Source organism: Elaeis guineensis, chromosome 7 (genome assembly GCF_000442705.2).
Source record: "Elaeis guineensis isolate ETL-2024a chromosome 7, EG11, whole genome shotgun sequence".
In the NCBI taxonomy this organism is placed as follows: domain Eukaryota; kingdom Viridiplantae; phylum Streptophyta; class Magnoliopsida; order Arecales; family Arecaceae; genus Elaeis; species Elaeis guineensis.
The window spans coordinates 90,008,498-90,020,560 of NC_025999.2; the positions used below are offsets into that span (position 1 = coordinate 90,008,498).

At 39.7% G+C, this 12,063-nt stretch overlaps 1 protein-coding gene across 1 annotated transcript; it reads right to left on the reverse strand.

Moving 5' to 3' along the window:
• Nucleotides 1–2,823: 2,823 nt before the first annotated feature.
• LOC140859499 (uncharacterized) lies at nt 2,824–9,550 on the reverse strand. The gene is made up of 7 exons (XM_073261479.1): nt 8,996–9,550; nt 8,697–8,892; nt 4,124–4,243; nt 3,708–3,808; nt 3,442–3,570; nt 3,275–3,363; nt 2,824–3,072 (listed from the first exon to the last, which is right to left on the reverse strand). The coding sequence occupies exons 1-7, from the start codon at nt 9,194–9,196 to the stop codon at nt 2,934–2,936; spliced, it is 975 nt and encodes a 324-aa protein (XP_073117580.1). The 5' UTR covers nt 9,197–9,550; the 3' UTR covers nt 2,824–2,933.
• Between the last annotated feature and the right edge of the window lie 2,513 nt (nt 9,551–12,063).

Here is a 12,063-nt window from a genome sequence, read left to right on the forward strand (position 1 = left end):
TTAAATAATATCCATATTTATATTTGTATTTCTCAGATAAAACAAATATGGATATGGATATACTAGTATCCGATCCGATTTTAACCCTATGTTAAATTCTTGAGGTGTTTAGCTTTGTTTAGATCTCCGGCCCAGTAAGTGCTAGCTTAGCTTCTCGTAGTCGTCAATTTTCTTCTACTTGACTCAATGAAGCTTTAATAATTGAGAAACTCTCTATGCATCTCGGGCAGTGCAGAACCGCACACATCGCCCGTGGTGCTTGGTTCACGTGCAAGATTGGGATGTGATGCGTCGAAAAAAAAAATTTTTCGTCAGCCCCATACAGAAACCAATCACCATGGATGGTATACCTGGTTCTGCACCGCCTGCGGTGCACAAAAAATTTTTCTTAATAATTACTCATACTTGGGGGTGCAAACAAGCTGGGCCAAGCTGAGTATAACCTGCTTAAGCCTGATTACGTGAAAGGGGTACCTGAGGGATCGACAAGGATTAGCTCCAGGGAAAGACAAGTGCTTCAATAGCTCACCTTAAACTTTGGCACCGTCGGTGCCCGTGCCAGGGATAGGTTCTGGGTTCAAAATCTGGAGGGAAGTGCCCCTCCAAAGAAGCCTAAAAAGGAAAAGGAACCCCTCCAATTTTTGGTTCCTAGTGATCGGTAATGGAGCTCTGAATGGAGGTTCGACATCACCAAGGCGATGGTGTGAGAATAGATTTGGCAACTCGGGCATACCGTCATGCAGGATCATACCAGAACCTGAACCTCCTCCAAAAAATACCTGAGAGTTTTAGTGTGCAGACCGGGCCTTCTTTGCGTCCAGCCCAAAGAGTTGGGATCCGCCATAGAGCGAATCCTAGGCTGGCCCATTAGCTCAAAGAGTTGGGGTTATATCTTTTTCGCGAAAGAAGGATTCACCTTCCTTCGTGCGAATCCATCATCGTATGCTGGTTTAAGATATATAAAGGCAGATGAATGAATGATGGAGTTTGGAGTGCTTCCATTTTTGTAAGGTGGGTGACCCATAGGGGATGTTTAGTATGGGATGATCCGCTCAGAATCAAGGGTGATATAAGTGGAGATGATGAGATCATCGTGTTTGGTTGCACGATGATGATCCTATGTGATGGTAATTTCAAATCATCCACACTCCTCAAATCACTATCAAATACAGTGATAGGAAACTAGCTCTTGAGGATGGGTATCCAACATCACTCCATCATGATGATCTTATATTAAAATATGTTAACAAAAATATCTTCGTAATTAAAAGTGATTAAAAGACTTCCAAGAAGAGGAAATCATTTTTTTTATCAGGATATTTTTTTCGCACGCGTGGGCTGAGTAGTTGAGGCATCTTCTCCACACAGAAGAGAGAATGAATGCGCGCGGGTACTTGGGACGTCATCTCCACAAAAGAAAAGAACATTTTTTCTCTCATCATGCTGATTAGAAAGAAAAAAAATCTATTTGATTTTGTTCTAAAACTTTTTCTACCACAATCTTCAATCCCAATTCCCAAACAAGTTGTCATGGTATTTTTGGTATTATATAGTCAATAATCTTGAATTCCCATAGCATACCAAACAAGTAGCTTATATACATACCTGAGGATATTTAATCATTGCACGCAAAACAAACATAGTGATCTTAAATCACTAGAGATTAGATCACCACAGAATTTGGATCACCAGTGATCTTAGATCACCGTGATGATCCAAGTTGGATCACCAAACTCCCCCATAGGGATGAAAGTGATATGGATAATATTCATTCGATCCATTTTTATATCCGAATCAATTCAGATATGGATAAAAATTTGACGATCTGACTAATATCCATATCTGTCAAAAAAAATAAATATGAATATGGATAGATAACTATTCGACCCGTATCCAAATATTCGGATCTACCTATAACCCTATATAATTTTTTATTATATTTATTAATTTTTAAAAAAATAATACAATCATATAAATATACTATTAACTTAGTTTATCATCTATTTAGTATCATCTTTAATTCTGTAGTCGTAAAATTTAATGATTCAACTTATATCTGTAATTATATTCATACTTTCAGTATTTAAATTATATACGTATCTGTTTAAAATAAATATGGATATAAATTTTTATATTCAAATAATATCTATATTCATATTTATATTTATTAAAAAAATAAATATAGATATAAATATGCTAATACCAATCTAGTTTCAACCCTAATGACCTAACGGTAGATTCGCTCAAAAGAATGTGAATCCTTCTTTTACTTGAAATAGGACATGGAGCTAAGTTGGTTTAGATTAGTACCCTCCACACATCGCCGATCCCCTCGCCGCCTCTCTGCTGCACCCTCCTCTTCACCGTCGAGCCTCTCAGCACCCTCAGCTACATCCCTGCCGCCACAGGGGAGAATTTGATTAATATGTCACTTGGTGTTATTTAGTACATGTTGCACCATGGGAATTACGTTTTTTTCTAAAGAAAAAGATGCGGCTTTAGCTTTAGGGTGAAGTATTAAGTTGTAGTGATTTTTACGTCTGCCTGCAATACTGATTAAATGTGATGAAAACATAACTTGATTTTTCAACTGTGACATCACTATTAGAATTTTTTTTAAAAAAGAATCTGTAATATCCAGAGCTTGATTAGCTTCTTTCTGGATATCTACATCCAAGCTTTTCTTCCAGAAATATTTTCAAATCATAATCACTCGATTGGCTCGCAGCAAATCGGTGCACTCCTACAGCCAACTAAAAGCAAGCACTACTGAAGTTTGCCGGTTCAAGTAATAATTTATCAAAAAAATCTGGTACTACCAGCTTAACTATGAAGTCCACCATGGTATGGGATGGCATAATTTCAAATGTCCATTGTTCTTCTTGGCACAATTACAGAATTGATGCAAAACAATGTTCAGTTAAATTTAAGCATCAATGTGACTGAGTTGACATCTTGGTCAGTACCTTAGTGATGGCATGAGTAGCAATACCAATTGGACAGAAAAAAAGGCACAAAGAAACCGAATGCCGAGTCTCCACCTTGTTCTTTAGACCATCATCAAACACCTGCCTGGATGACAAAACACGGTGTGCGTTAAGAATTTCCATATGGAAAAAAGAATGGGCCACCATATACTTAAACAGAGAAAACAGGAGACAATGATGCATCATTCACTTTGTTCACTGTAGAGACTATAGAAATTGAGAATGAAGGGAACAGTGAAAGTAGCACAAATGGAGAAGGAGATGTGAGTGGTAGGAAAAGTTCAGACCTTGCTGCAAAAAGGTCTACAGCCAGTAAGTGAATCCATGCAGAAGCCAGAGTCATTTCATTTGCGAACATTTTTGCTATGCCAGGTAACTGCAGATGCATACACTTGTGCTAGGTCAATAATATATTGAAAAATTCAACCCAGTACAGCATAAGCTGGATACGAACCTCTGGCAGCCAGTATTTACTGGCAAACATCATGCGTAATGTATCAGGAGTCCATGACAGAGAGAGGAGGTATGCATACAGAACTCCAAGAATAACATAAGGGGCACTGCTGTCCATCATTCTTCTAGTCTGGGTTTTGGCCATTAAGAAATCCGATCACTATATAAGCAGTTCAGGTAGATATACATGCATACCTTTATTTAGATGTTCATTCGCTGGTCGGTTTGAAATCATATTCAGTTTAAAAATCTACATATTATACTTACAAGTCTAGCATTAGGAGCCAGAACCATCAGAGCATAGAATGGAAGAACAGCAACCGTGCCCCAAGTGAAAGCACAATTTGCAATTTGTGAACTCGTAATCCCTGTCATTATAACCATCTTCACTCTCCAGAAAAGAAGTTATAGGTGCTCAGCAACATGAACTCTAAAAGCAGCAACTCCAAGCATAGAGCTAACCATCTAGTAATATTAACCTACCTAACATAAGCTGAGCTAAAAGTGACTAAGGCAAATTCTTTCAGGAAAATTTATTCAAGATGACCACTACATGATCACAGAAATTTCTTCTTAATAAGACCAAATGTAAAGGAAAACAAGAGCAAGATAAAAGAAAATATGAGCAAGATACAAATGATATGATATTATGAAAGTAGCAGAGAATAATGTCGTTGGAATACCTGCCTTACTATCATGCTTCTTAAAACTGCAGAAACCACATAGATTTGTATGCGTCATGCAGCAAGCAGCAAATTCATGGTATAAAGGTCTCATGTAGACATGGACATAAAAACCAGCACCTGAACCAGGTGTTCATTAAACAGACTGCCTTCCATAGTTTCACAAAAATGAGGCAGAAAAAATCAGTATGTTTGACAATCACTAAGAACCATTTGTTAATGAGCATATGGAACAATATCCATCAATATGAGCACATCACCTATTTTATTGATTTTCCCTAGCAGCATATACACTTCGCTGTTTTATTATATAGCTCAGCCTCCAGCATGTTAGACTCATATTATGGGTTAAAAGAGTAAGTTATTATGAAATTGCAAATGCTTGGCTGTATCATAAGAAATTACAAACACTCTGGCAATTGCTCCACATGCTTCGTGGTGGTGCAAGCACAGGATCTCATGGGACTTTCATAAAGCTTCAAAGAAGCACTATGGCGCAGAATTTCTGACTCATTCATGATCATGTATTGTTGAACTAAATTTAGATGATGCAGGTTCCAGCTTACCAAGCTGCCAAAGTCTCTTGGTTGTTGCACCGGAGACCTTGTTCAAATCCCACCTTCAAGCACAGGATCTCATGGGACTTTCATGAAAGCTTCAAACAAGCACCATGGTGCAGAATTTGTGACTCATTCATGATCATGTATTGTTGACCTAAATTTAGATGATGAAGGTTCCAGCTCACCAAGCTGCCAAAGTCTCTTGGTAGTTGTACCAGAGAGGCAGAGACCTTGTTCAAATCCCCCCTTCACCATGGTTTGGAGGTTTAGGTGAATTTGGGGGAGGGCTGCCCCACATGGTCTAACCCATTGCCTAAATGCCTCTTCTAAACCATCACTCTACCCTCTTTCCCAACACCCACCTGCAGAAAACATGCACATGAACACAAACCCTCGATAGATCAGCAGTTATAGCCACTTCTTATCGCCTGATTTTGTACAGTGCCAGAAATCAAATTTCTGATATTATTCCATCATTCATTGACTATTGTTGTTATAAAAAATATTAGAGTTTGTTCTGGCACTCCATTTCATTTAAAAGATAAGAACTTAGATCAAAATTTCTTAGGGTAGTCTCATCTTTACTCACCAGTTGACGCCCAAATGTCACTAAGTAAATATGTTTCCAGACCAATTTCTTTCACTTCTTTCCGAGAAGTTCTGAGGTTGTTTCATCATGACCTGGATATCACGGGTTTGAAACATGGAAATATCCTCACTGCATACAAGGATAAGATTGCATACGTCTGACCCTCCCAAAACCTTGCAATTGCAGGAACCTCATGCACTGGGAGTCTGGGACGCCCTTTCTCTCTAGTCAATGATTCATCCCTATTTACTATCTTGAAGCTTCTATTTTAGTTTTGGGATTTATAAATATGTTCCAATTGTTGACTAGATCATTTAGTGTCAATAAAGCTAAACTGTTGTGCCAACTATCGGTCATTAATTACCCTCAAAACCCTCCTAAGGGCCTGTTTGGCTGTCTGGGCCCAAAATCCTATAGGATTCATGGGATTGGAGCAAGTCTTTTTTTTCTCCCCATGGGATTGAAGCTCGCCCAATCCAAAGGTCTCTAGGTTTTTGTCTAAACAAGCCTAGCCTAGACTGATTTTCTTAGTTGTGTCAGCCTAATCCCATGAATCCTATAGGATTTTGGGCTTAAACAGCCAAACAGGCCCTTAGGGATTTTATATTCCAATTGATCCTTTTGGTTTTGTTTCCACCCCTACTTCAATTGAGGAGCTTTTGGGCATTACAAGTATCATGTCTTCATCTTCCAAGCCTCTCATGATAAACATATTCATCTTTACAAATTTCTCTCTAAAAGACTACTTATTTCGACTTGTGTATAAGCTTGACCAAAGTTGCTGCCAATTTCATCCTTGAAGAGTTTTGTGTATCCTTTTTCTATTTTATGGTTGCCATGTTAAGAGTTAAGCAATTTAACTCCTGTCAAAGTGTTTTCTCCCACAAAAACTACTTTCTTAGTTGATATCCAGCACATAGTAGGACCTATGGTCAATTTAGGAAAGATCAGCATGTCTTTAGATGGGTCATTTCCCTCAACTATATTTGTCCAGCAGTAGACTATTTTATATGTACCAGCTTTTCCTACCAATCTTTGACTCTTTCTTTGCAATCTCATCAGCTTCTCTGGTAAATCGATCTTGATCTAGGAGCCACAGTACTGGTCCACCATATGGGGGACTAATCACATCTATTTTGACTTACATCATATTGCCACTTTACTAGCATGTCAATATTATGGGTCCTGCAACAAGCTTCACGTAGTACAGCTCTCCTATGAACCTGCCACCTCACCAGTATCCTACCTTTGCAGCCTCAAATCATCAACACCTTTGGGATTGCACCCTAAACAACCTCCAAATAGAATAGACATCAGCCTTAGATCTCTGTGACACGAGTACTAAAAGCTCATTTATAATGTCACTTTCATAAAGGTTTAAACTTCGAGACCACAAACCCAGATGCTCAAATTAGGGATTAATATATGATCAATTAATGGGGAAGAACATATCTTATCATATCTAATGCAAGTTTCAATTGAAAGTGATTTTGATCTTTCGCTTCTTTTTGCCTTCTCTGTCTCTTTGAACCACTCCTTCCCTCTCCAATCCTAACTTCCCCCATCCAAACCACCTCAATTATTATATGAGGGCAATTCACTGCAGACCTCTACCCTGGATCTAGAAATATCCACAACAATATTTCCATTACAACTGCAATCTCAATGCATTACATATTATATCCTTGAATCTTTTTCGGTTTTTCCTCTCTTCCCTTTCTATCCTCCAGTAATTAGTTTCAGAGGTGCAAGAGAACTAGGAACCACATACTACTTTTTTAGGATTAGGAGGATCTTTTAGCTAGGAAGGATCCCTTAGGGATTGTGCAGTTTATAGGGAGGGTTAATATGGTTGGCTTCATTAATTCTTAAAACTGAAAAGGACTAATACTTGGTTTCCACTAGTCTCAATATATGTCAGGCTCAGCCAAAATCAAGGACACTAGTGCATTAATTCAGGTGAACTACAGCAGAGACGGACCCATCCAAACCCTTCTATCATCAATAGTAGTGCATGACCAAAAGCCAAAGAGGCAAAGATTATCAAACCACTTATTATCAAATGATATGGTTGTTATTTCATGTATCACTTTTTTAAAAACTTATTTGAGATATGGAATGCTTAATATATCCTCAATGGAAAAATTTTTCAATGTTAAACTGGTGGAAAAGTTCTTTGATCACTCTTTTCTAACCTGCTACTACTCATTAAAGAAAAAGTTGATGCAGAAATGTTAGTCATACTTGATGATATTCCAGCAATTATAAAAGCAAACCTCTAAAGCGCATCAAGTTTAGCAAATCAAGCATTTTAATGCAGCAAACGACATTCTACTTTGCCCACATTGAGTGTGAAAATTCTTAATTTGTGCTTTCAAAGAAATGTGCATGTCGAAAGTAGCATTTTGCATGAGTTTTAGCAAACTCAGGACTATTATACTATGTCTAGAACTGTTGTATTCACATTTGCTATCTTACTGTAGAATCAATTGAATGAATCAGGTTATATAAGTAATCGTGCATAACAGTATCAGTTGTCAAGAAATAAGTCAGTTCATAAAAATTTCAGCAATAAAAATATTAATGCTAAATCATGAAGATCAAACAAAATTTACCTAGAAAAAGAGTGTAAAATAGAAAATAAAAGAGAAAACTAATGTCTTACAATGAGAAGAAGCAGGTCATAACATAACCATATAGTGTGAAGGGTGAAAGGAATCCAGTTTTGCAGTTAAGGAGGATGTTCCAGCTCAGCTGAAGAGCTCAGAAACAGTGAGCAAAAGTTGATGACTACTTTTAAAAACACTACATGCCCCAAACAAGATGACAACACTTGTCTGACCTGGTAACGAAGATGGATGGAAGTTATAGATAAAGGAAGGACCTACTACTCAACAGAAGAAATATATAGAGCAAAGTAAAACCGATGTTTCTTCCTGTAAGTGATGAGACGCTTGAGTCTCAACTCTCAAGTGTTCAGTATAGATTATGGAAGACTCAATCCGGAGCTTCATCTATTGAAAATGAGCTTACATCTTAATATCGTAGGTTGCCCTTGATAGAAAATAATGGCAAATAAGGATTTAGAAAAACAACCACAATCATCAGGGACAACGCTGATTGATTAAGGCTATGGATATGTCTAAGAATTTATCATCAAGATACAGTTAAGTGATCAGTTTAATGTCAATTATTCAAAATCTTTTAACACAGCAACTAGAATCAACTGGGCTTCCAACTTAATCTATAGAACTGGCTTAGCAGAAATTAAGATGCTACATAAGCAGTATATCAGCGAAGATTCTCATAGCAACAGTGACAACCAAACAATCTCCGCCAGATAACAACAAACATAACCAGCTTTCAAAAAGCAAAAAAAAAAAGGTCGGGATGGAAAAATTATAGTTGGTTGTCGAAGAATTACACAAAGCTGATGGACTAAATCCTCTTCTATGATAGATGATTCTTGAAACTTTCGGCCGAAGCACAAATCTTGATCCATTAATAAAACTCCACTGGGTTCTTAAGTCCAAAACCTCCTGTCGGGCAACAAGTCCATTGCTAGCATAATTAAAACCAGCAACTGGTAAATGCGACATAGTTTTCGGTGGCAGAGTAGGCTGGAACAAGAAAAGTACCGAGACAGATTGAGGGGAATTCCAGTTAGAATCCGATAATAAAAAGAAATTTATGGAGCACAATCAGTAACAGCCTGTCGATAACCTTATTAAGATATAAAAACCAAAGATCCCGGAGATCCAAAAGAAAACCCCAAGGAGGAATCCAGAAGCAATGAGGAAAGAAGGTGAGCACCTGAGGAGAGAAGGGGGCCTTGCAGGAGTAGTGGAAGAAGAGAGACATTTGGTACCGGGGAACGGCAGAGAGTCCGCGAGAGGCCACCACCGCAATGATAGGTCTCGCCATCTCATATGGCCTTGCCTCTTTTTTCTCAATAGATAAGACAAAGGCGCGCAAGAAGTTGAAGAGAGAGAAGGTGGGACACGGGAGAGGAGAGATGTTGGAAGAAGCAAAGGAGGGGGGAATAGTGGTAGCTCCACGGCCGCTGGACACATTTAGGAGGACGTGGTGGGGTGTGCACTGAGAGAGGCCGACAACGTCCCCCCCATTCTTCACGCTTGCCCTGCGACTTGTAAGACCACCGGATTTGCTGAAAGGCCGGTGGGATTGGATATTGGCTTCTGGGCAGCGGCTGTGGTGCAAACCCCAGTCATCGGTTAACACGTACCCAGGCTTTCTCAACCGTAACACTCTGCCACGTGGTTAACTGCAAGATGGCGTGGCGTTTAGCTCAGCTGTTTATGATGGAAAAGAAGAAGCTGGGCCGCACGGCTGAAAAGAAGCTGGGCCGACCGATCGAGGAGGAGGTCGGGAGGGAGGGAGGTAGAAGACGGCGGGTAGCACCATCGATGGCAGGGGCCGGAGCGGACGTCGGGGATGGCGGTGATGTCGCATGGAGGGAGGGCTGTTGGGGACGGTCGAGTCTCACGGTGGTGGGTAGCGAGAGATGGGACGGTGGGGAGAAGAAAGAAGATGGGCACAGCGGGCAAAGAGGATGTCAGGAATGGCGGCGGCATCTCGGACACGGCCGCATGTAAGGAAGGCGAAGAAGAGTAGCAGCAGCAGTAGTGATAGCAAGCAGCAGGAGGAGGAGCAACAGGAGCAAACGCAGTAGCAGTAATAGTAGGAGCAGAAGTAACAGTAATAATAATATTAGCAGCAGCGGAAGTAACAGTAATAATAGCAATAACAGCAACATTAGTAGAACATCGGCAATAGTAGCAGCAGTAGTAATTATGGTAGCCAACTACTCCAAATCTTTAGATATGGAATGTAAGGTGGCTGATGGGAATATGGACACTTTCGAGGTACCTTTGTGATCGAGTGCAAATAAATTAAATATGATTAAGCATAATTCGGTCGAAACTTTTAAAAAATAAAAAGAAAAAGAAAAGCGCTATGCAAGCGGCGTGTTTAATGCCTTCTCCAGTTCATTTGCTGGCCACTATAGTTTCTGCTTTTGCCCCCTTCATTACTTAATTACAGGAATATTACAGTTAAATTCAGCCTGGGTGTGCAGTTTTAACTACTACCTTATTACATTGTTCTCTGGCTCCTATAATGTCTCACATAATTACCGCAATATCTTAGTCTCTTTGATCCGCACATCCCCTCATCCTCTGTGCTTATTGCAAAACACTTTTACTCTGTCGGTGCCAATACCTATTGCTGCAAGTTTCACCCTTAATTCTCAATTAGGTAATTCAGCCCGGGCCTGTTATGCACCAGCAGTTGTGTATATTCCATCAGCTGGAATTCTGCATTGGTGTATTGTTGCTCATGCGGACACAGGTGGACTCTCAGGAAGTTTCAAAATAAGTATAATATTTTACACTCTTCACAGGGATGGCGATGCTATTTCATTCTCCTCACAAAGTGTTCAATGCTTACAAACGAACTTTGGCTATCTCAAGAAGTTTTTCCCTCAAATTGTCTAATGCTCTGACAAATTTTGATGCTTTCCATTTCATCTGATTTGTCCACCCATCCTCTAGTTCTATCCTTCTCTTAGATGATTTTTCAGCTACTTATTTGTGGTTCAACTCAATTGCACATCACTGCTTCAGCTTACAGTACTTCACATCTCATATATAGATTTGGGTCTACAGTATTTCATCTGAATATTTCTGGGATACGGATCTGGAATGGGTTGTGGATACGTAAGCTTTTGTTTAATTTTTTTGTTCCTCAGTTTCTGCTTCTATTTTTATCCCCTCTGGAGAACAAGGTCCGTAAACTAACTTTATATTTATTAATATAGCCTTCGAGCCATCTTCTACCAAAAGTAAAAATTTCAGCTGCCTAGCAGCTGTCCGCTAGTGCTTAACAATGAAAAATAGGCAAATCAAATTAGGTTCTCATCTGGCCAGATCTTGACCAGACCCCAGTTAGCTCCGACTACGATTACTGATCCAATCCATTGACCCAAAGGGACAAGAACAGAACGTGGTGTGGTATAGATGGTCAGCTCTCTCCAAGCTAACAACATCGCCATAATAATGCTCCGTAGTCCTAATTCCGGCCGACCAAGGCGGTTGATGGGATCCAAGCCCCCAAAGTAGTTCTACCACAAAACTTAAAGCCCAACCATCACGCAAACACGGTAAAACCTGAATGGAGCCCTGGCCGGAGATCCAGCAGACATGAAGATCACCGATCACAAATGATCACCCACAGACAAAAATTCTATACCAGCAAATCTGATTTTGCAAGGAAACCCGACAAAGACAAAATCACACAAAATTTTCCTTTGGAAAAGGCTCTACCAATTTCCAGGCAGCTCATTTTCACCACAATATTTGTCTAAATAGCTCAAAACATAAACAATCCAACCTTGAGACGCACCATGTTACATGTTTGGTTCGGTAAAGCCTGAAGGATAAATAAGTGGCATCTTGTGTAACAGATAGAGTGCTGAATCGTTGAATATTTATAATGGCCTACTCCCCGACGATTCTCCCAGGCTGTAGAAGAACTGATGCGCAGCATCATGTTTTCATGAACCTCAGTGACCTTTCGCTTACCACGTCCCTAAGGCATAATAGGCCAGCCCTACTGACACAAATCAAACGGAATTACAACTGATAGCGTTGGCAAATTTGACAGGCATGGGCGACATGCCTGCTGGCTCCTGGAATTTATCTCCATATAATTAAACAGTCATCATGATCGGTACTAGTCCGTATAGCAGTAATCATGATCTGTGCTAGTGG

Coding starts and splice junctions, on each gene's coding strand:
- LOC140859499 (XM_073261479.1), bottom strand. CDS start 9,196: ATGGCGAGACCTATCATTGCGGTGGTGGCCTCTCGCGGACTCTCTGCC. Junction 4,244..8,696: donor ATTTAGTCCATCAGCTTTGT/GTAATTCTTCGA, acceptor CACCTGGTTCAG/GTGCTGGTTTTTATGTCCAT. Junction 3,571..3,707: donor TGGCTCCTAATGCTAGACTT/GTAAGTATAATA, acceptor GCCAAAACCCAG/ACTAGAAGAATGATGGACAG.